This window comes from Tachyglossus aculeatus, chromosome 9 (genome assembly GCF_015852505.1).
Source record: "Tachyglossus aculeatus isolate mTacAcu1 chromosome 9, mTacAcu1.pri, whole genome shotgun sequence".
Classification (NCBI taxonomy): domain Eukaryota; kingdom Metazoa; phylum Chordata; class Mammalia; order Monotremata; family Tachyglossidae; genus Tachyglossus; species Tachyglossus aculeatus.
The window spans coordinates 1665204-1693087 of NC_052074.1; the positions used below are offsets into that span (position 1 = coordinate 1665204).

General features: G+C 50.1%; 1 protein-coding gene across 1 annotated transcript in view; it reads left to right on the top strand.

The window, feature by feature from the left end:
• PRKCE (protein kinase C epsilon) overlaps window positions 1–27884 on the top strand; it is a 184523-nt gene that overhangs the window by 108006 nt on the left and 48633 nt on the right. Inside the window, exons 6-10 of the mRNA XM_038751135.1 lie at window positions 1749–1878; window positions 5953–6095; window positions 6214–6310; window positions 9223–9434; window positions 13892–14065. Coding sequence (XP_038607063.1) covers window positions 1749–1878; window positions 5953–6095; window positions 6214–6310; window positions 9223–9434; window positions 13892–14065 — 756 coding nt within the window. The remainder of the gene's footprint in view (window positions 1–1748; window positions 1879–5952; window positions 6096–6213; window positions 6311–9222; window positions 9435–13891; window positions 14066–27884) is intronic.

Consider the following 27884-nt stretch of genomic DNA (forward strand, 5'->3'; position numbering starts at 1 on the left):
TGAGTGCCATTGTTGTGATTATTATTATTATTACCCCCGCTTCGCAACCCACCTGGTGTCATTCATTCATTCATTCATTCAGTCCATCGGGTTTACTGATTGATTGATTGATGGAGGTGCTTTGCACATAGGAAGCGCTTAATGAGTGCCATTGTTGTGATTATTATTATTATCATCCCCGCTTCGCAACCCACCTGGTGTCATTCATTCATTCATTCAGTCCATCGGGTTTACTGATTGATTGATTGATGGAGGTGCTTTGCACATAGGAAGCGCTTAATGAGTGCCATTGTTGTGATTATTATTATTATTATCCCCGCTTCGCAACCCACCTGGTGTCATTCATTCATTCATTCAGTCCATCGGGTTTACTGATTGATTGATTGATGGAGGTGCTTTGCACATAGGAAGCGCTTAATAAGTGCCATTATTGTGATTATTATTATCCCCACTTCGCAACCCACCTGGTGTCATTCATTCATTCATTCAGTCCACCGGGTTTACTGATTGATTGATTGATTGATGGAGGTGCTTTGCACATAGGATGCGCTTAATAAGTGTCATTATTGTGATTATTATTATTATCCCCGCTTCGCAACCCATGTGGTGTCATTCATTCATTCATTCAGTCCATCGGGTTTACTGATTGATTGATTGATGGAGGTGCTTTGCATATAGGAAGCGCTTAATGAGTGCCATTGTTGTGATTATTATTATTATTATCCCCGCTTCGCAACCCACCTGGTGTCATTCATTCATTCATTCAGTCCATCGGGTTTACTGATTGATTGATTGACGGAGGTGCTTTGCACATAGGAAGCGCTTAATGAGTGCCATTGTTGTGATTATTATTATTATCATCCCCGCTTCGCAACCCACCTGGTGTCATTCATTCATTCACTCAGTCCATCGGGTTTACTGATTGATTGATTGATGGAGGTGCTTTGCACGTAGGAAGCGCTTAATAAGTGTCATTATTGTGATTATTATTATTATCCCCGCTTCGCAACCCATCTGGTGTCATTCATTCATTCATTCAGTCCATCGGGTTTACTGATTGATTGACGGAGGTGCTTTGCACATCGGAAGCGCTTAATGAGTGCCATTGTTGTGATTATTATTATTATCATCCCCGCTTCGCAACCCACCTGGTGTCATTCATTCATTCATTCAGTCCATCGGGTTTACTGATTGATTGACGGAGGTGCTTTGCACGTAGGAAGCGCTTAATGAGTGCCATTGTTGTGATTATTATTATTATTATCCCCGCTTCGCAACCCACCTGGTGTCATTCATTCATTCATTCAGTCCATCGGGTTTACTGATTGATTGATTGATTGATGGAGGTGCTTTGCACATAGGAAGCGCTTAATGAGTGCCATTGTTGTGATTATTATTATTATCATCCCCGCTTCGCAACCCACCTGGTGTCATTCATTCATTCATTCAGTCCATCGGGTTTACTGAGCGCTCACTGTGTGCGGAGCACTGGGCAAGTTGGTGACCTTTTAGACTGTGAGCCCACTGTTGGGTAGGGACTGTCTCTATATGTTGCCAATTTGTACTTCCCAAGCGCTTAGTCCAGTGCTCTGCACATAGTAAGCGCTCAATAAATACGATTGATGATGACGATGATGACCTATAGAGACGGTCCCGACCCACCAGTGGACTCCCAGTCCCTCGTCGGGGGCCACCGGCGGGTTCCTCTCCCGCCCCACGCAACCGCCGCAATAATTTGTGCCCAACAGGTAGGGTCCCAGCGGTTCAGCGTCAACCTGCCGCACAAGTTCAGCATCCACAACTACAAGGTGCCCACCTTCTGCGACCACTGCGGCTCGCTCCTCTGGGGCCTCCTGAGGCAGGGCCTCCAGTGCAAAGGTGAGACCGTGACCCCCCCCGCCCTCTCCTCCCCACCCTCCGCCGGCCCCCGGCCACCGCAGCGTACTTACTGGCCGCCCACCCCGTGCGGGACGCCAAACCGGGCAGCGGCGGACCGGGCCCGGGCTTGGGAATCGGAAGACGTGGGTTCAGAACTCATCCGTCCTGTGACTGGGGGCAGGCCGCTTAACAGTAATAATGATGGTACTTGTTAATCAATCAATCATCAATCGTATTTATTGAGCGCTTACTATGTGCAGAGCACTGTTCTAAGCGCTTGGGAAGTACAAATTGGCAACATATAGCGACAGTCCCTACCCAACAGTGGGCTCACAGTCTATATTATTATCAATAATAATAATAATAATAAAAATAATGGCATTTGTTAAGCGCTTACTCTGTGCAGAGCACTGTTCTAAGCACTGGGCGGGGGGATACAAGGTGATCAAGCTGTCCCACGTGGGGCTCACAGTCTTAATCCCCATGTTATAGATGAGGGAACTGAGGCTCAGAGAGGTTAAGTGACTTGCCCAAGGTCCACACAGCGGAAATGTGGTGGAGTCGGGACTCAAACCCACGACCTCTGACTCCAAAGCCCGTGCTCTTTCCAGTGAGCCACACTGCTTCTCTTTATTGAGCGCTTACTGCATGCGGAGCACTGGACTAAGCACCTGGGAAGTCCAGGTTGGCAACATAGAGAGACGGTCCCTACCCAACACACAGTCTAGAAGGGGGAGACAGAGAACAAAATCAATCAATCGGTCAATCGTATTTATTGAGCGCTTACTGCGTGCAGAGCACTGTACTAAGCGCTTGGGAAGTCCAAGTTGGCAACATAGAGAGACAGTCCCTACCCAACACACAGTCTAGAAGGGGGAGACAGAGAACAAAATCAATCAATCGGTCAATCGTATTTATTGAGCGCTTACTGCGTGCGGAGCACTGTACTAAGCGCCTGGGAAGTCCAAGTTGGCAACATCTAGAGACGGTCCCTACCCAACACACAGTCTAGAAGGGGGAGACAGAGAACAAAATCAATCAATCGGTCAATCGTATTTATTGAGCGCTTACTGCGTGCAGAGCACTGTACTAAGCGCTTGGGAAGTCCAGGTTGGCAACATAGAGAGACGGGCCCTACCCAACACACAGTCTAGAAGGGGGAGACAGAGAACAAAATCAATCAATCGGTCAATCGTATTTATTGAGCGCTTACTGCGTGCGGAGCACTGTACTAAGCGCCTGGGAAGTCCAAGTTGGCAACATCTAGAGACGGTCCCTACCCAACAGCGGGCTCACAATCTAGATGGGGGAGACAGACGACAAAACCAAACATGCTAACAAAATAAAATAAATAGAATAGATAGGTACAAGTAAAATAAATAGAGTAATAAATCCGTACAAACATATATACATATATACAGGTGCTGTGGGGAAGGGAAGGAGGTAAGACCAGGGGAGGAGGGGGAGAGGAAGGAGGGGCTCAGTCTGGGAAGGCCTCCTGGAGGAGGTGAGCTCTCAGTAGGGCCTTGAAGGGAGGAAGAGCTTACTATGTTAAGCGCTTACTATGTGCAAAGCACTTTTTTAAACGCTGGACTTCCCTGTGCCTCGGTTCCCCCATCTGTAAAATGAGGATTAAGAGCGTGAGCCCCACGCGGGGTAACCGGATGACCTTGTATCTCCCCCAGCGCTTAGAACAGTGCTCGGCATGTAGTAAACGCTCAACAGATACCATCGTTGTTGAGAAGCAGCGGGGCCTCATGGTAAAAGCACGGTCTTGGAGTCAGAGGTCGCGGGTTCTAATCCCTGCCCCGCCGCTTATCAGCTGCGTGACTTTGGGCAAGTCGCCTCGCTTCTCTGTGCCTCATTCATTCAATCGTATTTATTGAGCGCTTACTGTGTGCAGAGCACTGGACTAAGCGCTTGGGAAATCCAAGTCGGCAACATCTAGAGACGGTCCCTGCCCAAAGGTGGGCTCACAGTCTAGAAGGGGGAGGCAGGCAACAAAACCAAACATATTAACAAAATAAAATAAATAGAAATAAATATGTACAAATAAAATAAATAAGTAAATAGAGTAATAAATATGTACGAACATATGTACATCTATACAGGTGCTGTGGGGAGGGGAAGGCCTCCAGGAGGCCTTCCCAGACTGATCCCCTTCCTTCCTCTCCCCCTCATCCCCCTCTCCATGCCCCTCATCTTACCTCCTTCCCTTCCCCACAGCACCTGTATCGATGTATATATGTTTGTACATATTTATTACTCTATTTATTTATCTTACTTGTCCATATCTATTCTATTTATTTTATTTTGTTAGTATGTTTGGTTTTGTTCTCCGTCTCCCCCTTCTAGACTGTGAGCCCACTGTTGGGTAGGGACTGTCTCTCTATGTTGCCAACTTGGACTTCCCAAGCGCTTAGTCCAGTGCTCTGCACACAGTAAGCGCTCAATAAATACAATTGATTGATTGATTGATTGATTGAAGGAGGTAAGGCCGGGAAGGGGAAGGAGGGGGCTCAGTTCCCTCTTCTGTAAAATGGGAATGAAGACTGTGAGCCCCACGAGGGACAATCTGACCACCTTGTAATCAATCAATCAATCAATCGTATTTATTGAGCGCTTACTGTGTGCAGAGCACTGGACTAAGCGCTTGGGAAGTACAAGTTGGCAACATATAGAGACAGTCCCTACCCAACAGTGGGCTCACAATCTAAAAGGGGGTTTATGGTAATTGCATGAAGCTGCACAGTACTGCTAAATAGGCTTGTATCTCCCCCAGTGCTTAGAACAGTGCCTGGCATGTAGTAAGTGCTGAACAAATACCATCATTATTATAATTATTATTACCGGGCACCTTCTGTGTGCAGGGTGCTGTACTGGGGGCCGAATGTGTGTGGGAACGTGGACAACACCCCTTCCCTCTGCCCACTGTTGGGTAGGGACCGTCTCTATATGTTGCCAACTTGTACTTCCCAAGCGCTTAGTCCAGTGCTCTGCACACAGTAAGCGCTCAATAAATATGATTGATTGATTGATTGATTGATTCCCTCGAGTGGGGCCCAGGTTGGGCGAGGGTCCCTCCTCTGCCTTCTTCATCCCCACAGCCGCCCCCGCTGACGGAGTGGTGGTCCGGGCGGACCAAGGGAGCACGTGGCTCAGTGGAAAGAGCCCGGGCTTTGGAGTCAGAGGCTGCGGGTTCAAATCCTGGCCCCGCCACTTGTCAGCTGGGTGACTTTGGGGGAGCCACTTCACTTCCCTGGGCCTCAGTTCCCTCATCCGTAAAATGGGGATGAAGACTGTGAGCCCCCCGTGGGACAACCTGAGTACCTTGTCTCTACCCCAGCGCTTGGAACAGTGCTTTGCACGTTGTAAGCTCTTAACAAATACCAACATTATTACTGTTGGAGAAGCAGTGTGGCTCAGTGGAAAGAGCCTGGGCTTTGGAGTCAGAGGGCAGGGGTTCAAATCCCAGCTCTGCCAATTATCAGCTGGGTCATCATCATCATCATCATCAATCGTATTTATTGAGCGCTTACTATGTGCAGAGCACTGTACTAAGCGCTTGGGTAGTACAAATTGGCAACATATAGAGACAGTCCCTACCCAACAGTGGGCTCACAGTCTAAAAGGGGGTGACTTTGGGCGAACCACTTGGCTTCTCTGGGCCTCAGTGACCTCGTCTGTTAAATGGGGATGAAGACTGTGAGCCCCCCGTGGGACCACCTGATCACCTTGTAAGCTCCCCAGCGCTTAGAACAGTGCTTTGCATAGAGTAAGCGCTTAATAAATGTCATTATTATTATAAGGGAGGCCCTGCGGCCTGGCACTCGGGGGGCCGGAGGGGGAGACGGGGCGTCCAAGAGGTACAGCGGAAGGGGGGTGGCCGGGACTAGGCCGGAAGAGCCACGAGCCGTCCGAGGGCATGAGTAGGCCAGAGGCCTGACGGGGGTGGGATGTCCTGGGGACCGGGACTCTGGCTGACCCTGTAATAATGTCCCCACCGTGTTTCTCCCCAACCTCCCCTGTCCCCCACACTGTGTTTTTCCGGCCCGCTCCCCCGGCCCGCCGTAGTGTGCAAGATGAACGTCCACCGCCGCTGCGAGACCAACGTGGCCCCCAACTGCGGGGTGGACGCCCGGGGCATCGCCAAAGTCCTGGCCGACCTGGGCGTCACGCCGGACAAGATCACCAACAGTGGCCAGCGGAGGAAAAAGGTAGGGCCCGTTGACCCCTCCTGTGTGGCGGGGCGGAGGCCGGGGGCCTTGGGAGGCCGCGGGGGCGGCCCCGGCCCCCGTGGCCCCACTCAGGGGCATCGCCACCCTCTGCCCGCAGCTGATGGCCGGAGCGGAGTCGCCGCAGGCCGTGGCCGGGAACTCGCTTTCCGAAGACGACCGCTCCAAGTCGGCGCCCACGTCTCCCTGCGACCAGGGTGAGGGGGCCGGGAGGGGCGGGAAAAACACCCCCCGACGCTGCCCCACAGACACCCAAACGCACGTGCCCACCGCTGATGCCCACAGCCACTCGTCCATTTGTTCGATCGGATTTATCAAGCGCTTATTGTGCGCGGAGCAATCAATCAATCAATCAATCGTATTCATTGAGCGCTTACTGTGTGCAGAGCACTGGACTAAGCGCTTGGGAAGTCCAAGTTGGCAACATCTAGAGACGGTCCCTACCCAACAGTGGGCTCACAGTCTAAAAGCACCGTACTAAGCGCTTGGAGGAGCAGCGTGGCTCAGTGGAAAGAGCCCGGGCTTTGGAGTCCCATCCAAGCTCCGCCAATTCAATCAATCAATCAATCGTATTTACTGAGCGCTTACTGTGTGCAGAGCACTGGACTAAGCGCTTGGGAAGTCCAAGTCGGCAACATCTAGAGACGGTCCCTACCCAACAGTGGGCTCACAGTCTAAAAGCACCGTACTAAGCGCTTGGAGGAGCAGCGTGGCTCAGTGGAAAGAGCCCGGGCTTTGGAGTCCCATCCAAGCTCCGCCAATTCAATCAATCAATCAATCAATCCTATTTATTGAGCGCTTACTGTGTGCAGAGCACTGGACTAAGCGCTTGGGAAGTCCAAGTTGGCAACATCTAGAGACGGTCCCTACCCAACAGTGGGCTCACAGTCTAAAAGCACCGTACTAAGCGCTTGGAGGAGCAGCGTGGCTCAGTGGAAAGAGCCCGGGCTTTGGAGTCCCATCCAAGCTCCGCTAATTCAATCAATCAATCAATCAATCAATCAATCAATCAATTGTATTTATTGAGCGCTTACTGTGTGCAGAGCACTGGACTAAGCGCTTGGAAAGTACAAGTCGGCAACACATAGAGACAGTCCCTACCCAACAGCGGGCTCACAGTCTAGAAGGGGGAGACAGAGAACAAAACCAAACATACTAACAAAATAAAATAAATAGAATAGATATGGACAAGTAAAATAAATAAATAGAGTAATAAATCTGTACAAACATATATACATCCATAAAGGTGCTGTGGGGAAGGGAAGGAGGAAACATGGGGGAGATGGAGAGGGGGACGAGGGGGAGAGGAAGGAAGTCTGCTGTGTGACTTTGGGCAAGTCACCTCACTTCTCTGGGCCTCAGTTCCCTCATCTGGAAAATGGGGATCATCATCATCATCAATCGTATTTATTGAGTGCTTACTATGTGCAGAGCACTGTACTAAGCACTTGGGAAGTACAAATTGGCAACATATAGAGACAGTCCCTACCCAACAGTGGGCTCACAGTCTAAAAGGGGGAGACAGAGAACAAAACCAAATGTACTAACAAAATAAAATAAATAGAATAGATATGTACAAATAAAATAAATAAATAAATAAATAAATAGAGTAATAAATATGTACAAACATATATACATATATACAGGTGCTGTGGGGAAGGGAAGGAGGTAAGATGGGGGGATGGAGAGGGGGACGAGGGGGAGAGGAAGGAAGGGGCTCAGTCTGGGAAGGCCTCCCAGAGGAGGCCTCCTGGGGATGAAGACGGGGAGCCCCCCGTGGGACAACCTGATCACCTTGGAACCCCTCCAGTGCTTAGAGCAGTGTGTTGCACATAGTAAGCGCTTAATAAATGCCATCATTATTATTATTATTGGGAGAGGACAATACAACGATTCCCTGTCCACAGCGAGCTCACAGCCTAACAGTGCCCAATGCTTAGAACAGCGCTTGGCACATAGTAAGCGCTTAACAAATACCATTATTATTATACACACAACCAGTGTTGGTGCTTAGTAAATGCCATCATTATTATTATTATTGGGAGAGGACAATACAACGATTCCCTGTCCACAGCGAGCTCACAGCCTAACAGTGCCCAGCACTTAGAACAATCAATCAATCGTATTTATTGAGCGCTGTGAGCCCGCTGTTGGGTAGGGACCGTTTCTATGTGTTGCCGACTTGGACTTCCCAAGCGCTTAGTCCAGTGCCCTGCACACAGTAAGCGCTCCATAAATACGATTGAGTGGGTTAATTGGGGCCCGGGAAAGCTGACCGTGGGCGGGCCTGGGCGGTGGGTGGCGGGGAGGGCCGGAGCGAACCCCGTCCTCTGCCCCCCACCCCCGCGCAGAGCTGACGGAACTGGAGAACGACATCAGGAAGGCTGTCATTATTATTAATAGAAATAAATCAATTGGTAATTTGAAGTGTAGAATATTAGCTATTCTACTCTGTCCACCGGGCCCGGCTGGATCGGCTGCACATGTGTTTTGTCGTCCGTCCCCCCCTTCTAGACTGTGAGCCTGTTGTTGGGTAGGGACCGTTTCGATGTGTTGCCGACTTGGACTTCCCAAGCGCTTAGTCCAGTGCCCTGCACACAGTAAGCGCTTAATAAAGATGGTTGAGTGGGTGAATCGGGGCCCGGGAAAGCTGACCGCGGGCGGGCCTGGGTGGTGGGTGGCGGGGAGGGCCGGAGCGAACCCCGTCCTCTGCCCCCCACCCCCGTGCAGAACTGACAGAACTGGAGAACGACATCAGGAAGGCCGTCATTATTATTAATAGAAATAAATCAATCGGTAATTTGTAGTGTAGAATATTAGCTATTCTACTCTGTCCACCGGGCCCAGCTGGATCGGCTGCACATGTGTTTTGTCGTCCGTCCCCCCCTTCTAGACTGTGAGCCCATTGTCGGGTAGGGACCGTCTCTATGTGTTGCCGACTTGGACTTCCCAAGCGCTTAGTCCAGTGCCCTGCACACAGTAAGCGCTCAATAAATACGATTGAATGAATGAATTGGGGCCCGGGAAAGCTGACCGTGGGAGGGCCTGGGTGGTGGGTGGCGGGGAGGGCCGGAGCGAACCCCGTCCTCTGCCCCCCACCCCCGTGCAGAGCTGACGGAACTGGAGAACAACATCAGGAAGGCTCTGTCGTTCGACAACCGCGGCGAGGAGCAGGCCCGGCCGGCGGGGGCCGGGGCGGCGGGGGACGGACCCCCGGGACAGAACGGGGACAGCGGCGGGCCCTGGCAGGCCCAGGCCAAGCGCGTGGGCCTGGAAGAGTTCAACTTCATCAAGGTCCTGGGCAAGGGCAGCTTCGGCAAGGTGGGTGTCCCCTTCCCCACGGCCCTTCGCCCCTTCCCCCTTCCCAGGCCCCCGGCCTCGTCCGTGGTGCCCGTGCCCACTCCCATCCCTGGGATTCCTGGTTGGCCTCGCTTCCACCGAGGCTTCTCCGTCCCCGCGTTTGCCCTCACGCCGACGCGGCTTTCTTCGACGGAGGGCGGGGGTCCCTCGTCCGAGACCTACCTCCTGCCCATGGATGGAACTGGGCACGAGTAGGGACCCGTCTGTCGGACCAATCCGTACGTGTGTTGCACAGTAGTCATAAAATTTTATTTGTACATAATAATAATGGCATTTATGAAGCGCTCACTATGTGCAAAGCACTGTTCTAAGCACTGGGGAGGTTCCAAGGCGATCAGGTTGTCCCACGGGGGGCTCCCAGTCTTCATCCCCATTTTGCAGCTGAGGTGACTGAGGCCCAGAGAAGTGAAGTGACTTGCCCAAAGTCACCCAGCTGACAAGTGACTGTGAGCCCGCTGTTGGGTAGGGACTGTCTCTATATGTTGCCAATTTGTACTTCCCAAGCGCTTAGTACAGTGCTCTGCACATAGTAAGCACTCAATAAATACGATTGATGATGATGATGATGATGATGACGACTGTCTCTATGTGTTGCCGACTTGTACTTCCCAAGCGCTTAGTCCGGCGCTCTGCACACAGTAAGCGCTCAATAAATACGATTGGTTGATTGATTGAAGTGGTGGAGCCGGGATTTGAACCCACGACCTCTGACTCCAAAGCCCAGCCTCTTTCCACTGAGCCACGCTACATATTGATTCTATTTATTTTATGTTGTTAATATGTTCCATTTTGTTGTCTGTCTCCCCCTTCTAGACTGTGAGCCCGCTGTTGGGTAGGGACCGTCTCTAGATGTTGCCAACTTGGACTTCCCAAGCGCTTAGTACAGTGCTCTGCACACAGTAAGCACTCAATAAATACGATTGAATGAATGAGGCCCACCACTCTGGCTTGGCTTTCCCCAAAACCCGTGTGTGCCTCCTGGAGCTGGGGGGTGTCTCTGTAGGTCTGGGGAGTGACCCCTGTGAGGATCAATCAATCAATCAATCATATTTATTGAGCGCTTACTGCGCGCAGAGCACTGGACTAAGCGCTTGGGAAGTACAAGTTGGCAACATATAGAGACAGTCCCTACCCGACAGTGGGCTGGTTGTCTCTCTAGGTCTGGAGGGTGTCTCTGGGGGTCTAAGAAGCAGCGTGGCTCAGTGGAAAGAGCCCGGGCTTTGGAGTCGGAGGTCATGGGTTCAAACCCCGGCTCCGCCACTTGTCAGCTGGGTGACTTTGGGCAAGTCACTTCACTTCTCTGGGCCTCAGTCACCTCCTCTGTAAAATGGGGGATGAAGACTGTGAGCCCCCCGTGGGACAACCTGATCACCTTGGAACCTCCCCAGCACTTAGAACAGTGCTTTGTACATAGTAAGCGTTTAACAAATGCCATTATTATTATTATTCTGTGGGCCTCAGTCACCACCTCTATAAAATGGGGGATGAAGACTGTGAGCCCCACGTGGGACAACCTGATCACCTTGGAACCTCCCCTTCGCTTAGAACAGTGCTTTGCACATAGTAAGCGCTTAACAAATGCCATTATTATTATTATTATTATTATTCTCTGGGCCTCAGTCACCTCCTCTATAAAATGGGGGATGAAGACTGAGAGTCCCATGTGGGACAACCTGATCACCTTGGAACCTCCCCAGCGCTTAGAACAGTGCTTTGCACATAGTAAGCGCTTAACAAATGCCATTATTATTATTATTATTATTATTATTATTATTATTATTATTATTCTGTGGGCCTCAGTCACCTCCTCTGTAAAATGGGGGATGAAGACTGTGAGCCCCCCGTGGGACAACCTGATCACCTTGGAACCTCCCCAGCGCTTAGAACAGTGCTTTGTACATAGTAAGCACTTAACAAATGACACTATTATTATTATTATTATTATTATTATTATTATTATTATTATTATTATTCTGTGGGCCTAAGTCACCTCCTCTGTAAAATGGGGGGTGAAGACTGTGAGCCCCCCGTGGGACAACCTGATCACCTTGGAACCTCGCCAGCGCTTAGAACAGTGCTTTGCACATAGTAAGCGCTTAACAAATGCCACTATTATTATTATTATTATTCTGTGGGCCTCCATCACCTCCTCTGTAAAATGGGGGATGAAGACTGTGAGCCCCACGTGGGACAACCTGATCACCTTGGAACCTCCCCAGCGCTTAGAACAGTGCTTTGTACATAGTAAGCGCTTAATAAATGCCATTATTATTATTATTATTATTATTATTATTATCTGAGGGGGTCTCCCCGTGGGTCTCTGGGGCAGGTGACCGGACGGACGCCAGGTGATAATAATAATGATGGCATTTCTTAAGCGCTTACTACGTGTGAAGCACTGTTCTAAGTGCCGGGGGGATACAAGGTGATCAGTCTTCTAAACTGTGAGCCCACTGTTGGGTAGGGACTGTCTCTATGTGTTGCCAACTTGTACTTCCCGAGCGCTTAGTACAGTGCTCCGCACACAGTAAGCGCTCAGTAAATCATCATCATCAATCGTATTTATTGAGCACTTACTGTGTGCAGAGCACTGTACTAAGCGCTTGGGAAGTACAAGTAAATCCGATTGATTGATTGACTGATTGATCAGGTTGTCCCCCGTGGGGCTCTCACCATCATCATCATCATCAATCGTATTTATTGAGCGCTTACTGTGTGCAGAGCACTGTACTAAGCGCTTGGGAAGTACAAGTAAGTCCGATTGATTGATTGACTGATTGATCAGGTTGTCCCCCGTGGGGCTCTCACCATCATCATCATCAATCATCTTTATTGAGCGCTTACTGTGTGCCGAGCACTGTACTAAGCGCTTGGGAAGTCCAAGTTGGCAACATATAGAGACGGTCCCTACCCAACAGTGGGCTCACAGTCTAAAAGGGGGAGACAGAGAACAAAACCAAACATACTAACAAACTAAAATAAGTAGAATAGATAGGGACAAGTAAAATAAATAAATAAATAAATAGAGTAATAAATATGTGGGCTCACAGTCTAAAAGGGGGAGACAGAGAACAAAACCAAACATACTAACAAAATAAAATAAATAGAATAGATATGGACAAGTAATATAAATAGAGTAATAAATAGGTACAAACACAGCCTTCACCCCCATTTTCCAGAGGAGGGAACCGAGGCCCAGAGAAGTGAGTTGGCCCCAGCGGCCAGACCGGTGGCGGGGGCTGGGATTCGAACCCACGCCCCCTGACTCCCCGGGCCGGGCTGTTTCCCTACCCAACAGTGGGCTCACAGTCTAAAAGGGGGAGACAGAGAACAAAACCAAACATACTAACAAACTAAAATAAATAGAATAGCTAGGGACAAGTAAAATAAATAAATAAATAAATAAATAGAGTAATAAATATGTGGGCTCACAGTCTAAAAGGGGGAGACAGAGAACAAAACCAAACATACTAACAAACTAAAATAAATAGAATAGATAGGGACAAGTAAAATAAATAAATAAATAAATAGAGTAATAAATATGTGGGCTCACAGTCTAAAAGGGGGAGACAGAGAACAAAACCAAACATACTAACAAACTAAAATAAATAGAATAGATAGGGACAAGTAAAAGAAATAAATAAATAAATAGAGTAATAAATATGTGGGCTCACAGTCTAAAAGGGGGAGACAGAGAACAAAACCAAACATACTAACAAACTAAAATAAATAGAATAGATAGGGACAAGTAAAATAAATAAATAAATAAATAAACAGAGTAATAAATATGTGGGCTCACAGTCTAAAAGGGGGAGACAGAGAACAAAACCAAACATACTAACAAACTAAAATAAATAGAATAGATAGGGACAAGTAAAATAAATAAATAAATAGAGTAATAAATATGTGGGCTCACAGTCTAAAAGGGGGAGACAGAGAACAAAACCAAACATACTAACAAACTAAAATAAATAGAATAGATAGGGACAAGTAAAATAAATAAATAGAGTAATAAATAGGTACAAACACAGCCTTCACCCCCATTTTCCAGAGGAGGGAACCGAGGCCCAGAGAAGTGAGTTGGCCCCAGCGGCCAGACCGGTGGCGGGGGCTGCGATTCGAACCCACGCCCCCGACTGTATATATGTATATATGTTTGTACATATTTTTTACTCTATTTTATTTGTACATATCTATTCTATTTCTTTTATTTTGTTAGTACGTTTGGTTTTGTTCTCCGTCTCCCCCTTTTAGACTGTGAGCCCACTGCTGGGTAGGGACGGTCTCTAGATGTTGCCAACTTGGACTTCCCAAGCGCTTAGTCCAGTGCTCTGCACACAGTAAGCGCTCAATAAATACGATTGACGATGATGATGATGATGATGACTCCCCGGGCCGGGCTGTTTCCGCCGGTGCAGGTGATGCTGGCGGAGCTGAAGGGGAAGGACGAGGTGTACGCGGTGAAGGTGCTGAAGAAGGACGTCATCCTCCAGGACGACGACGTGGACTGCACCATGACGGAGAAGCGCATCCTGGCCCTGGCGCGGAAGCACCCGTACCTCACCCAGCTCTACTGCTGCTTCCAGACCAAGGTACGCCGCACCCCCCGGCCGCAGGCCAAACCCCCCCAAAATAATAATAATAAAATAATAATAATAATAAGGATGGCATTTGTTAAGCGCTTACTATGTGCAACGCGCTGGGGAGCTTACAAGGCCATCAGGTTTAGACCTTTTAGACTGTGAGCCCCCTTTTAGACGGTGAGCCCACTGTTGGGTAGGGACTGTCTCTATATGATGCCAATTTGTACTTCCCAAGCGCTTAGTCCAGCTCTCTGCACATAGTAAGCGCTCAATAAATACGATTGATGATGATGATGAAGGCGATCGGACCTTTCAGACTGTGAGCCCCCTTTTAGACGGTGAGCCCACTGTTGGGTAGGGACTGTCTCTAGATGTTGCCAATTTGGACTTCCCAAGCGCTTAGTCCGGTGCTCTGCACATAGTAAGCGCTCAGTAAATACGATTGATGATGATGATGATGATGATGTTGCCAACTTGGACTTCCCAAGCGCTTAGTCCGGTGCTCTGCACACAGGAAGCGCTCAATAAATACGACTGATGATGATGTTGGGTAGGGACTGTCTCTAGATGTTGCCAATTTGTACTTCCCAAGCGCTTAGTCCGGCGCTCTGCACATAGTAAGCGCTCAATAAATATGATTGATGATGATGATGAAGGCCATCAGACCTTTCAGACTGGGAGCCCCCTTTTAGACGGTGAGCCCACTGTTGGGTAGGGACTGTCTCTAGATGTTGCCAACTTGGACTTCCCAAGCGCTTAGTCCAGTGCTCTGCACACAGTAAGCGCTCAATAAATACGATTGATGATGATGATGATGATGATGTTGCCAACTTGGACTTCCCAAGCGCTTAGTCCGGTGCTCTGCACACAGGAAGCGCTCAATAAATACGATTGATGATGATGTTGGGTAGGGACTGTCTCTAGATGTTGCCAATTTGTACTTCCCAAGCGCTTAGTCCAGTGCTCTGCACATAGTAAGCACTCAATAAATACGATTGATGATGATGATGATGATGTTGCCAACTTGGACTTCCCAAGCGCTTAGTCTAGTGCTCTGCACACAGTAAGCGCTCAATAAATACGATTGACGATGATGTTGGGTAGGGACTGTCTCTATGTCCATCAATCAATCAATCAATCGTATTTATGGAGCGCTCACTGGGTGCAGAGCACTGGACTAAGCGCTTGGGAAGTCCAAGTTGGCAACATCTAGAGACGGTCCCTACCCAACGGTGGGCTCACGGTCTAAAAGGGGGAGACGGAGAACAAAACCAAACATACTAACAAAATAAAAAATAAAACAAAATGTTGCCAACTTGTACTTCCCAAGCGCTTAGTACAGTGCTCTGCACACAGTGAGCGCTCAATAAATACGATTGATTGATTGATCAGATTGTCCCACGGGGGGGCTCCCAGTCTTCATCCCCATTTTCATCCCCATTGACACTCCCACCAAGTGTCAGCTGTGTGACTTTGGGCAAGTCATCATCATCATCAATCGTATTTATTGAGCGCTTACTATGTGCAGAGCACTGTATTAAGCGCTTGGGAAGTACAAATTGGTAACATATAGAGACAGTCCCTACCCAGCAGTGGGCTCACAGTCTAAAAGAGAAGCAGCGTGGCTCAGTGGGAAAGAGCCCGGGCTTTGGAGTCAGAGGTCATGGGTTCAAATCCCGGCTCCGCCAGTTAGCTGTGTGACTTTGGGCAAGTCACTTAACTTCTCTGGGCCTCAGTTCCCTCATCTGTAAAATGGGGATGAAGACTGTGAGCCCCCCCCGTGGGACAACCTGATCATCTTGTAACCTCTCCAGCGCTTAGAACAGTGCTCTGCACATAGTAAGCGCTTAATAAATGCCATTAAAAAAAAAAAGTCACTTCTCCGGGCCTCAGTTACCTGGCCTCCCAGTCTTCATCCCTATTGACGCTCCGCCAAGTGTCAGCTGTGTGACTTCGGGCAAGTCACTTCACTTCTCTGGGCCTCATCTGTCAAATGGGGATCAATCAATCAATCGTATTTATTGAGCGCTTACTGTGTGCGGAGCACTGTACTAAGCGCTTGGGAAGTACAAGTTGGCAACATATAAGACTTAACATATAAGATTAAGACTGTGAGCCCCATGTGGGACAAACCTGATCACCTGGTAACCTCCCCAGCGCTTAGAACAGTGCTTTGCACATAGTAAGCACTTAATAAATGCCATTATTATCATTATTATTATTTTACAGATGAGGTCACTGAGGCTCAGAGACGTTAAGTGATTTGCCCAAGGTCACACAGCTGATATTCTCCCCCTTCTAGACTGTGAGCCCGTTGTTGGGTAGGGACCGTCTCTATATGTTGCCGACTTGGACTTTCCAGGCGCTTAGTACAGTGCTTTGCACATAGTAAGCACTTAATAAATGCCATCGTTATTATTATTATTTTACAGATGAGGTCACTGAAGCTCAGAGAAGTTAAGTGATTTGCCTAAGGTCACACAGCTGACATTCTCCCCCTTCTAGACTGTGAGCCCGTTGTTGGGTGGGGACCGTCTCTATATGTTGCCAACTTGGACTTTCCAGGCACTTAGTACAGTGCTTTGCACATAGTAAGTGCTTAATAAATGCCATTATTATTATTATTATTATTATTATTTTACAGATGAGGTCACTGAGGCTCAGAGAAGTTAAGTGATTTGCCTAAGGTCACACAGCTGACATTCTCCCCCTGCTAGACTGTGAGCCCATTGTTGGGTAGGGACTGTCTCTATATGTTGCCAACTTGGACTTCCCAAGCGCTTACTACAGTGCTCTGCACACGGTAAGCGCTCAATAAATACGATTGAATGAATGAATGAATGAATGTGGTGGAGCTGAGATTAGAACCCATGACCTCTGACTCCCAAGCCCGGGCTCTTTCCACTGAGCCACGCTGCTTCTCTGCAGTGCAGGCCATGCCTCCATCTAAAGGCCACGCCTTAGAGAAGCAGCGTGGCTCAGTGGAAAGAGCCCGGGCTTGGGAGTCAGAGGTCATGGGTTCTAATCCCGACGGCCACTTGTCAGCTGTGTGACTTTGGGCAAGTCACTTCACTTCTCTGAGCCTCAGTTCCCTCATCTCTAAAACGGGGATGAAGACTGTGAGCCCACCAGGGGACAACCAGATCACCTTGTAACCTCCCCAGTGCTTCGAACAGTGGGAGTCAGAGGTCATGGGTTCTAATCCTGCCCCCCCCACATGTCTGCTGTGTGACCTTGGGCAAGTCACTTCACTTCTCTGAGCCTCAGTTCCCTCATCTGTCAAATGGGGATGAAGACTGTGAGCCCCCCGTGGGACAACCAGATCACCTTGTACCCTGCCCAGCGCTTAGAACAGTGCTTGGCACATAGCAAGCGCTTAATAAATGCCATCATTATTATTCCATCGTATTTATTGAGAGCTTACTGTGTGCAAAGCACTATACTAAACACTTGGGAGAGCAGCCTGGCCCTACTGAGAGCTCACCTCCTCCAGGAGGCCTTCCCAGACTGAGCCCCCTCCTTCCTCTCCTTCCCTTACCTCTTACCTTACCTTACCTCTTACCTCCTTCCCTTCCCCACAGCACCTGTATATATATATGTTTGTACATATTTATTACTCTATTTATTTTGCTTGTACATATCTATTCTATTTATTTCATTTTGTTAATATGTTTGGTTTTGTTCTCTGTCTCCCCCTTCTAGACTGTGAGCCCACTGTTGGGTAGGGACTGTCTCCATATGTTGCCAACTTATACTTCCCAAGCGCTTAGTACAGTGCTCTGCACACAGTAAGCGCTCAATAAATACGATTGATTGATTGATAGTGGCAAGCACGGGCTTGGGAGTCATACATTCATTCAGTCGTATTTATTGAGCGCTGACTGTGTGCAGAGCACTGGGAGAGTACAAATCGGCAACATGCAGAGACGGTCCCTACCCAACAATGGGCTCACATTCCCATCCGCCTCATCTCAGAGGTCATGGGTTCAAATCCCGCCTCAGCCGCTTATCAGCTGTGTGACTTGGGGCAAGTCACTTCACTTCTCTGGGCCTCAGTTCCCTCATCTGTCAAATGAGGATGAAGGCTGTGAGCCCCATGTGGGACCACCTGTTGACCTTGTGTCCACCTCAGCGCTTAGAACAGTGCTTGGCACATAGTAAGCGCCTAACAAATGCCATCATTATTACAATATAACAATAAACAGAAACATTCCCTGCCTGTGAAGAGTTTACAGTAACCTCCCCAGCGCTTAGAACAGGGCTTTGCACATAGTAAGCGCTTAATAAATACCATTATTATTATTGTTATTATTATTATGATTATCTAAAGGCCACACCCCCAATTCAGGCCACGCCCCATTTCAGGCCACGCCCCAAACGCCTGGAGCGAGCGCGCATGCGCGCGTGCTTGAGGGGAAAGGGGGCACCTGCGCATGCGCATGTGCTTGAGGCGAAAGGGGGTGCCTGCGCATGCGCGTGAGGCCTCGGCCCAATTCTGGCCTTGCCGTGCCGTGCGGGAAGACGCCATGAGGTGGCGCTGGAGGAGCGCGCGCGACGCCGCTAAGTATACACAATAATAATAATAATAATAATAATGATAATAATAATAATAATGGTATTTGTTAAGCGCTTACTATGTGCCAAGCACTGTTCTGAGCGCTGGCACTGTTCTATGCACAAGCGTAATAATAATAATGATAATAATAATAATAATGTTGGTATTTGTTAAGCGCTTACCATGTGCCAAGCACTGCTCTAAGCGCTGGCACTGTTCTATGCACAAGCGTAATGATAATAATAATAATGATACTTGTTAAGCGCTTACTATGTGCCAAGCACTGTTCTAAGCACTGCACTGTTCTATGCACAAGCGTAGTAATAATAATGATAATAATAATAATGATAATGGTACTTGTTAAGCGCTTACTATGTGCCAGGCACTGTTCTATGCACAAGCGTAATAATGATAATAATAATAATGATAATGGAACTTAAGTGCTTACTATGTGCCAAGCACTGTTCTAAACGCTGGGGTCGATGCAGGGTAATTAGGTTGCCCCACGTGGGGCTCCCAGTCTTCATCCCCATTTTACAGCTGAGGTAACTGAGGCCCAGAGAAGTAAAGGGACTTGCCCAAAGTCCCACAGCTGACAAGCGGCGGAGCCGGGATTCGAACCCATGACCTCTGACTCCCAAGCCCGGGCTCTTTCCACTGAGCCACGCTGCTTCCTAATAATAATATATATTTTTGAGCGCTTGTTATTATGTGTCAAGCGTTGTGCTACGCCCTGGGAGAGATACAAGGTAATCACGTCAATCAGTCAATCAATCAATCAATCGTATTTATTGAGCGCTTACTATGTGCAGAGCACTGTACTAAGCGCTTGGGAAGTACAAGTTGGCAACATATAGAGACAGTCCCATGGAGGACTCAGTCTAAGTGGGAGGGAAAATAGGTATCATATCCCCATTTTGCAGATGAGGGATTACTCTATTTATTTATTTTACTAGTACATATCTATTCTATTTATTTTATTTTGTTAGTATGTTTGGTTTTGTTCTCTGTCTCCCCCCTTTTAGACTGTGATCCCACTGTTGGGTAGGGACCGTCTCTATATGTTGCCAACTTGTACTTCCCAAGCGCTTAGTGCAGTGCTCTGCACACAGTAAGCGCTCAACAAATACGATTGATGATGATGATGATGAAGAAGGGGAGATTCAGGGGTGTTGGATGGTGTGTATTGTGTCACTGTGGGGAGAATCAGGGGTGTTGGATGGTCAGGGGGAGAGTCAGGGATGGAGAGGGGAGTCAAGGGCGTTGGATGGTCCGTGCCGGGTCACTGGGGAGAGTCAGGGGTGTGGGTTGGGCCCTCCCTGACTGTGAAGGTGGGTGTCCAGGAGGGCGACCAGTACATAGTCCCTCACAATGACCGGTTGAGACAATCCCGGGCAGGCCATGGGGCGGACTTGGGAGCGGACCAGGGGCGCGTCTGGGGGTGGACCAGCATGGCAGTCGTTGAGAGGGAACCGTCCGTGGCCGAGGGTCAGCAGCAGGGTGGCGTCCAGCCAGGGTCGGAGGGTCCAGAGGAGAGTCCTCGGGGGGCGGGTGGAGGAGGGGGAGGTCAGGAGATGGGGGGGACGGTGTTGGTCCAGGAGTGTTATCACGGGCACGCCCCGTGGGGCCTGTGACTCTAATGGCCTGTAATTGGCCCGTGGAATGTGGGGCGGGGGTTTGGTGGGCTCGTCTGTCCAGTAAGTACACTCTTTTGCCACCGGATTAGTCAGGGAAGACTAAGGACAGGAGAGTCATTGGCGGGTCTTCTGGCATGAAACCTCCGTCACACGGAGGGTGTATTCCTCAGAGCCCTGCGTCAGCCCCGTGGCCATCCTGGACACCCACTGGAGGGGTCGGGTGACCCAGCACAGACCATCCCATCTTGACCGTCCCTTCTCCATCCCTAATTCTCCCCCAGTGACCCAGCACGGTCCATTCAACACCCTTGACTTTCCTCTCTCCTTCCCTGACTCTCCCCCAGTGACCCAGCACGGCCCATCCAACACCCTTGACTGTCCCTTCTCCATCCCTGACTCTCCCCCAGTGACCCAGCACGGCCCACTCAACACCCTTGAAAGTCCTTTCTCCATCCCTACTTCTCCCTCAGTGACCCAGCACGGACCATCCACCACCCCTGACTGTCCCTTCTCCATCCCTAATTCTCCCCCAGTGACCCAGCACAGACCATCCAACACCCTTGACTGTTCCTTCTCCATCCCTAATCCTCCCCCAGCGACCCAGCACGGCCCATCCAACACCCTTGACTGTCCCTTCTCCATCCCTGACTCTCCCCCAGTGACCCAGCACGGCCCATTCAACACCCTTGAAAGTCCTTTCTCCATCCCTAATTCTCCCTCAGTGACCCAGCACGGACCATCCACCACCCCTGACTGTCCCTTCTCCATCCCTAATTCTCCCCCAGTGACCCAGCACAGACCATCCAACACCCTTGACTGTTCCTTCTCCATCCCTAATCCTCCCCCAGCGACCCAGCACGGACCATCCAACACCCTTGACTTTCCTCTGTCCTTCCCTGACTCTCCCCCAGTGACCCAGCACGGCCCATTCAACACCCTTGAAAGTCCTTTCTCCATCCCTAATTCTCCCCCAGTGACCCAGCACGGCCCATCCAACACCCTTGACTGTCCCTTCTCCATCCCTAATTTTCCCCAGTGACCCAGCACGGCCCATCCAACACCCTTGACTGTCCCTTCTCCATCCCTAATTCTCCCCCAGTGACCCAGCATGGACCATCCAACACCCTTGACTTTCCTCTCTCCTTCCCTGACTCTCCCCCAGTGACCCAGCACGGCCCATCCAACACCCTTGACTGTCCCTTCTCCATCCCTAATTCTCCCCCAGTGACCCAGCACGGACCATCCAACACCCTTGACTGCCCCTTCTCCATCCCTAATTCTCCCCCAGTGACCCAGCACGGCCCATCCAACACCCTTGACTTTCCTTTCTCCTTCCCTGACTCCCCCAGTGACCCAGCATGAACCATCCACCACCCCTGACTGTCCCTTCTCCATCCCTAATTCTCCCCCAGTGACCCAGCACAGACCATCCAACATCCATGACTGTCCCATCTCCGTCCCTAATTCTCCCCCAGTGACCCAGCACAGACCATCCAACACCCTTGACTTTCCGCTTTCCATCCCCGACTCTCCCCCAGTGACCCGCAGTGACCCAGCGTGGTGGTTGTCCTTGGATCTGTCCAGTCCACCCCCCACCCCCGCCAGACCAGCTGGTGTTTCCGGCTGCTGAGCTTCCTGTGGGAACAGATTCCCTTTCCTCGCCCCGACCCGGGGAGGAAGCGTTTCCTGTTGTCGGTTGCGGACCCGCCGTCCACCCAGCTCCAGTGGTACTTGGGTGAGAGCCCCTCCAGTGTTCACCCTGCCTGCCCCTTTCCTAATTCTGGCAACCCCCAGTCCCGACCCCCGTTGGCCCACATTCGGCCCGGCCACCCCATTTCCTCGACTCTCCTGGTTTCCCGGCTCTGCCCCTTCCCCCAGGTGGGGTCTTAATTTCCAGGAGAAGGTGGTGGGTTCAGTGTCAGACCGTAGCAAAGTCTAGGGGATTTAGGAGTTACTGGTGACCCTGGAGTGGGCTCGGACTCTAGACTGTGACCCCACTGTCGGGTAGGGACCGTCTCTATATGTTGCCAACTTGGACTTCCCAAGCTCTTAGTACAGTGCTCTGCACACAGTAATCGCTCAATAAATACGATTGAATGAATGAATAATGATGGTATTTTTTTTAGACTTTTAGACTGTGAGCCCACTGTTGGGTAGGGCCTGTCTCTATATGTTGCCAACTTGGACTTCCCAAGCGCTTAGTACAGTGCTCTGCACACAGTAAGCGCTCGATAAATACGATTGATGATGATGATGATCAGCAGGCCTGGGTGAAGGCTGGTTCCAGTAGCCCAGCACGGTGGGGCTGGGAGCCTGCCTTGGCATGGTGCCCCAGGGAATTCCGATCTTCTGCCGTCCCAAGCCGGGTGAGGCCGGGTGGCCCCCGCCGGCTGAGGTTCCCAGGGACCCCCGTGATCCACGGGGGCACCGTGGGATGAACCGCCCGCACTCTGTGGTCCCGGGCCCTGGGATCCAGGAGTCCCCGCTGGCCTGGCCTCGGCCTGCCCCTTGGGAGTGCCCGGGCCTCGCCCTCTCCTGCGGGCAGGGTGCCCAGACCACCCCCTCCTCTACAGGCAGGGCGCCCAGAGCCGGCCCACCCCCTTGGGCCGGGCACCCAGACCTGCCCGGCCTCTACAGGCAGGGTGCCCAGATCCCCCGCTGCCCCGGTCCCCCGGCCGCGGTGGGCAGGGTGCCCGGTCACTCCCTCCCTCAGCAGTGGGACGGGGCGGCCGGGGCTATTTTGGTTCCTCTTGTGTGGGAAAGAGAGCGGAAAGCTACAAAGGCAGTCCCGGGATCCCCATTTTAGACTGTGAGCCCGCTGTTGGGTAGGGACCGTCTCTATATGTTGCCAACTTGGACTTCCCAAGCGCTTAGTCCAGTGCTCTGCACACGGTAAGCGCTCAATAAATACGATTGATGATGAGGATGATGTCCGCACGGTCCCGCTGGCGGCGTTCCCTCCCCACCCACCCAACCACGGTCCTGAGAGTCTGAGGGGTTCAGAAGGGCCCTTTCTAGCCGAATCCGGCCCTCACCCTTTTTTTTTATGGTATTTGTTAGGCGCTTACCAAGTGTCAGGCACAGTACTGAGCGCTGGGGTAAATACAAGCTAATCAGGGCGGACACAGTCGCTGTCCCACATGGGACTGTGAGCCCGCTGTTGGGTAGGGACCGTCTCTGTGTTGCCGACTTGTACTTCCCGAGCGCTTAGTACAGTGCTCTGCACACAGTAAGCGCTCAATAAATACGATTGATTGATTGATTGATTCATCATTTGACAGGTGAGGGAACTGAGGCCCAGTGAAGTGACTTGAGAAGCAGCATGGCGTAGTGAAATGGGCACGGGCCTGAGGGTCAGACGGTCAGGGGTTCTAATTCTGGCGCTGCCACTTGTCTGCTGTGTGACTGTGGGGAAGTCACTTCACTTCTCTGGGCCTCGGTTCCATCATCTGTAATAATAATAATAATGGTATTTATTAAGCGCTTACTATGTGCAAAGCACTTTTCTAAGCACTGGGGGGATACAAGGTAATCAGGTTGTCCCACAGGGGCAATCCCCATTTTACAGATGAGGTAACTGAGGCCCAGAGAAGTGAAGTGACTTGCCCAAAGTCACACAGCTGACAGTTGGCGGAGCCGGGATTTGAACCCATGACCTCTGACTCCAAAGCCCGGGCTCTTTCCACGGGCTCTGTACAATGGGGATAGAGACTCTGAGCCCCACGTGGGACAGGGACTGCTTCCAACTCGATTTGCTTGTATCCACCCCAGCGCTTAGTACAGCGCCTGGCACAAAGTAAGCGCTTAACAAATGCCATCGTCATTATTATTATTGCTTGCCCAAAGTAATAATAATAATAATGTTGGTATTTGTTAAGCACTTACTATGTGCAAAGCACTATTCTAAGCTCTGGGGAGGATTCAAGGTGATCAGTTGTCCCATGTGGGGCTCACAGTCTTAATCCCCATTTTACAGATGAGGTAACTGAGGCATACAGAAGGGAAGTGACTTGGCTTAAGTCCCGCAGCTGACAGGCGGCAGAGTCGGGATTTGAACCCGTGACCTCCGACTCCCAAGCCCGGGCTCTTTCCACTGAGCCACGCTGCTTCTCTAACAGCAGACGGGTCGCTGAGACAGGATGAGAACCCAGGCCCTTCCGATTCCCAGGCCCGTGGTTTCCCACTAGGCCACACTGCTCCTCAACTGGATCGATCAATCAATCAATCGTATTTATTGAGCGCTTACTGTGTGCAGAGCACTGGACTAAGCGCTTGGGAAGCCCAAGTTGGCAACATCTAGGGACAGTCCCTACCCGACAGTGGGCTTACAGTCTAAAAGGGGGAGACAGAGAACAAAACCAAACATACTAACAAAATAAAATAGAATAGATATGTACAAGTAAAATAAATAAATAGAGTAATAAATATGTACAAACATATATACATATATACAGGTGCTGTGGGGAAGGGAACTGGATGAAGGTTGGGAGCCCCATGCAGGACAGGGACTGTGTCCGACCCAATTAACTTGTAATAATAATAATAATGATGGCTTTAGTTAAGTGCTCACTATGTGCCAAACACTGTTCTAAGCACTGGGGGGGATACAAGGTGATCAGGTTGTCCCACGGGGGGCTCACAGTCTTCATCCCCTTTTTACAGATGAGGTCACTGAGGCCCAGAGAAGTACAGTGTGGCTCAGTGGAAAGAGCCCGGGCTTTGGAGTCAGAGGTCATGGGTTTAAATCCTGGCTCCGCCACTTGTCAGCTGTGTGACTTTGGGCAAGTCGCTTCACTTCTCTGGGCCTCAGTTCCCTCATCTGTAAAATGGGGATGAAGACTGGGAGCCCCCGTGGGACCACCTGATCACCTTGTAACCTCCCCAGCGCTTAGGACAGTGTTTTGCACATAGTAAGCGCTCAATAAATGCCATTATTATTATTATTACAGTGACTTGTCCAAAGCCACCCAGCTGACGAGTGGCGGAGCCAGGATTAGAACCCATAACCTCTGACTCCCAAGCCCGGGCTCTTTCCGCTGAGCCACGCTGCTTCTCTGCTTGCTACTTCTCTCCCCCCTCTCCATCCCCCCCATCTTACCTCCTTCCCTTCCCCACAGCACCTGTGTATATGTATATATGTTTGTACAGATTTATTACTCTATTTATTTATTTTTTTTTTACTTGTACCTATCTATTCTATTTATTTTATTTTGTTAGTATGTTTGGTTTTGTTCTCTGTCTCCCCCTTAAAGACTGTGAGCCCACCGTTGGGTAGGGACTGTATATGTTGCCAACTTGGACTTCCCAAGCGCTTAGTCCAGCGCTCTGCACGCAGTAAGTGCTCAATAAATACGATTAATTGATTGATTACTTCTACCAACCCCAGCGCTTAGGACAGCGTTTGGCGCGTCGTAAGCGCTTCACAAATACCATTAAAAAGAAAACTTCGCGATGGGCGCGTCTGGTGCTCCCAGCCCTCTCCGGACCAGCTGGCTGCCCGTTTCCCAGACTGTGGGCCCACTGTTGGGTAGGGACCGTCTCTAGATGTTGCCAACTTGGACTTCCCAAGCGCTTAGTACAGTGCTCTGCACACAGTAAGCGCTCAATAAATACGATTGATTGATTGATTGATTCCCACCCTCCTCACCCCCCCGAGCCTGTTTGTCTTTCTGGGTAATTAGCGTGTCACCATCTCGCCCCTGCGGCCAGGGAATGGGGCCAAGGAGACGGTGGTGGCCACCCCAGCCCTCCAGTGGGCCTCAACTTGCCCCGCCGCAACTTTTCCCCACCAAACCGGGCCCGGGGGGCTCAACCCCCTTTGCCCCAGGCACTTGGCATTCGCCCGGTGCCCACTCTGTGTTTGGTTTTGTTTTCTGTCTCCCCCTTTTAGACTGTGAGCCCACTGTTGGGTAGGGACTGTCTCTAGATGTTGCCAATTTGTACTTCCCAAGCGCTTAGCACAGTGCTCTGCACATAGTAAGCGCTCAATAAATACGATTGATGATGATGATGCACACCTTTTAGACTGTGAGCCCACTGTTGGGTAGGGACCGTCTCTAGATGTTGCCAACTTGGACTTCCCAAGCGCTTAGTACGGTGCTCTGCACACAGTAAGCGCTCAGTAAATACGATTGATTGATTGATTGATTGATTGATGCAGTCTGCTGAGGCTGGGGCGGAGAGACTGTCAGCTCCTGGTGGGTAGGGATTGAGTCTGCCAACTGTATTATGTTGTACTCTCCCAACGGCCTGGCCACAGTGCTCTGCGCACCGTGAGTGCTCAATAAATACCACCGATTCACCTTACCTCTGCCACTTGCCTGCTGGGTCACCTTGGGCAAGTCACTTCACTTCTCTGGGCTTCAGTTCCCTCATCTGTTGCCAGCTTGGACTTCCCCAGCGCTCAGTCCAGGCTATTCTATTTATTTTATTTTGTTAGTATGTTTGGTTTTCTTCTCTGTCTCCCCCTTTTAGACTGTGAGCCCGCTGTTGGGTAGGGACTGTCTCTAGATATTTCCAACTTCGACTTCCCAAGCGCTTAGTGCAGTGCTCTGCACACAGTAAGCGCTCAATAAATACGATTGATTGATTGATTGCTCTGCACACAGTAAGCGCTCAATAAATACGATTGAATGAATGAATGAATCTGTCAAATGGGGATCGAGAGACTGTGAGCCCCCCGGGGGACGGGGACTGTGTCCAACCGCATTTGCTTGCATCCACCCCGGCGCTTAGTACAGTGCCTGGCACATAGCGCTTAACAAATGCCATCATAATTATTATTATCGATTGATTGATTAGACCGGAAGCTCCTTGAGAGCCAGGATGGTGTCTACCGACTTTTCATTCAGTCGTATTTATTGAGCGCTTACTGTGTGCAGAGCACTGTACTAAGCGCTTGGGAAGTCCCGACTTGATTGTACTGTACTCTCCCAAGCATCTAGGATAGCGTTCTGCCCGTGGTAAAGCTCTTGGTAAATTCTATCGATCGATCGATTGAATACAGGATAATCAGGGTGGGCACCGACCCTCATCATCATCATCATCATCATCATCATCATCATCAATCGTATTTATTGAGCGCTTACTGTGTGCAGAGCACTGTACTAAGCGCTCGGGAAGTACAAGTTGGCAACATCTAGAGACAGTCCCTACCCAACAGTGGGCTCACAGTCTAAAACATAGTAAGCACTTAACAAACACCACAACTATCATTATTACTGTTATTATTTACTGAACGCCCCCCTGAGGGGCTTGGCGGGGCCCTGCTCTGAGTGCTCAGGAAATACAAACCAAACAAATGACATGTTCCCTGGCCACGAAGAGCTTCCACTATAATGGGGGAGGTGGGGATGAGGGTTCACAAACCGAGTTATCTAAATAAATGACGGAATATACGGTTGAATCATCTCGGTGCTGGAAGGTGGCCAGAGGGAGGTCCCTCGGGGGAGAGGTGGCCCAAATTAGGGGGCTGGGAGGTAATCACGGAAGCCTGGTCGGAGGAGGCGGTGAGATTTCAGCTTTTAGACTGTGAGCCCACTGTTGGGTAGGGACTGTCTCTATATGTTGCCAATTTGTACTTCCCAAGCGCTTAGTGCAGTGCTGTGCACATAGTAAGCGCTCAATAAATACGACT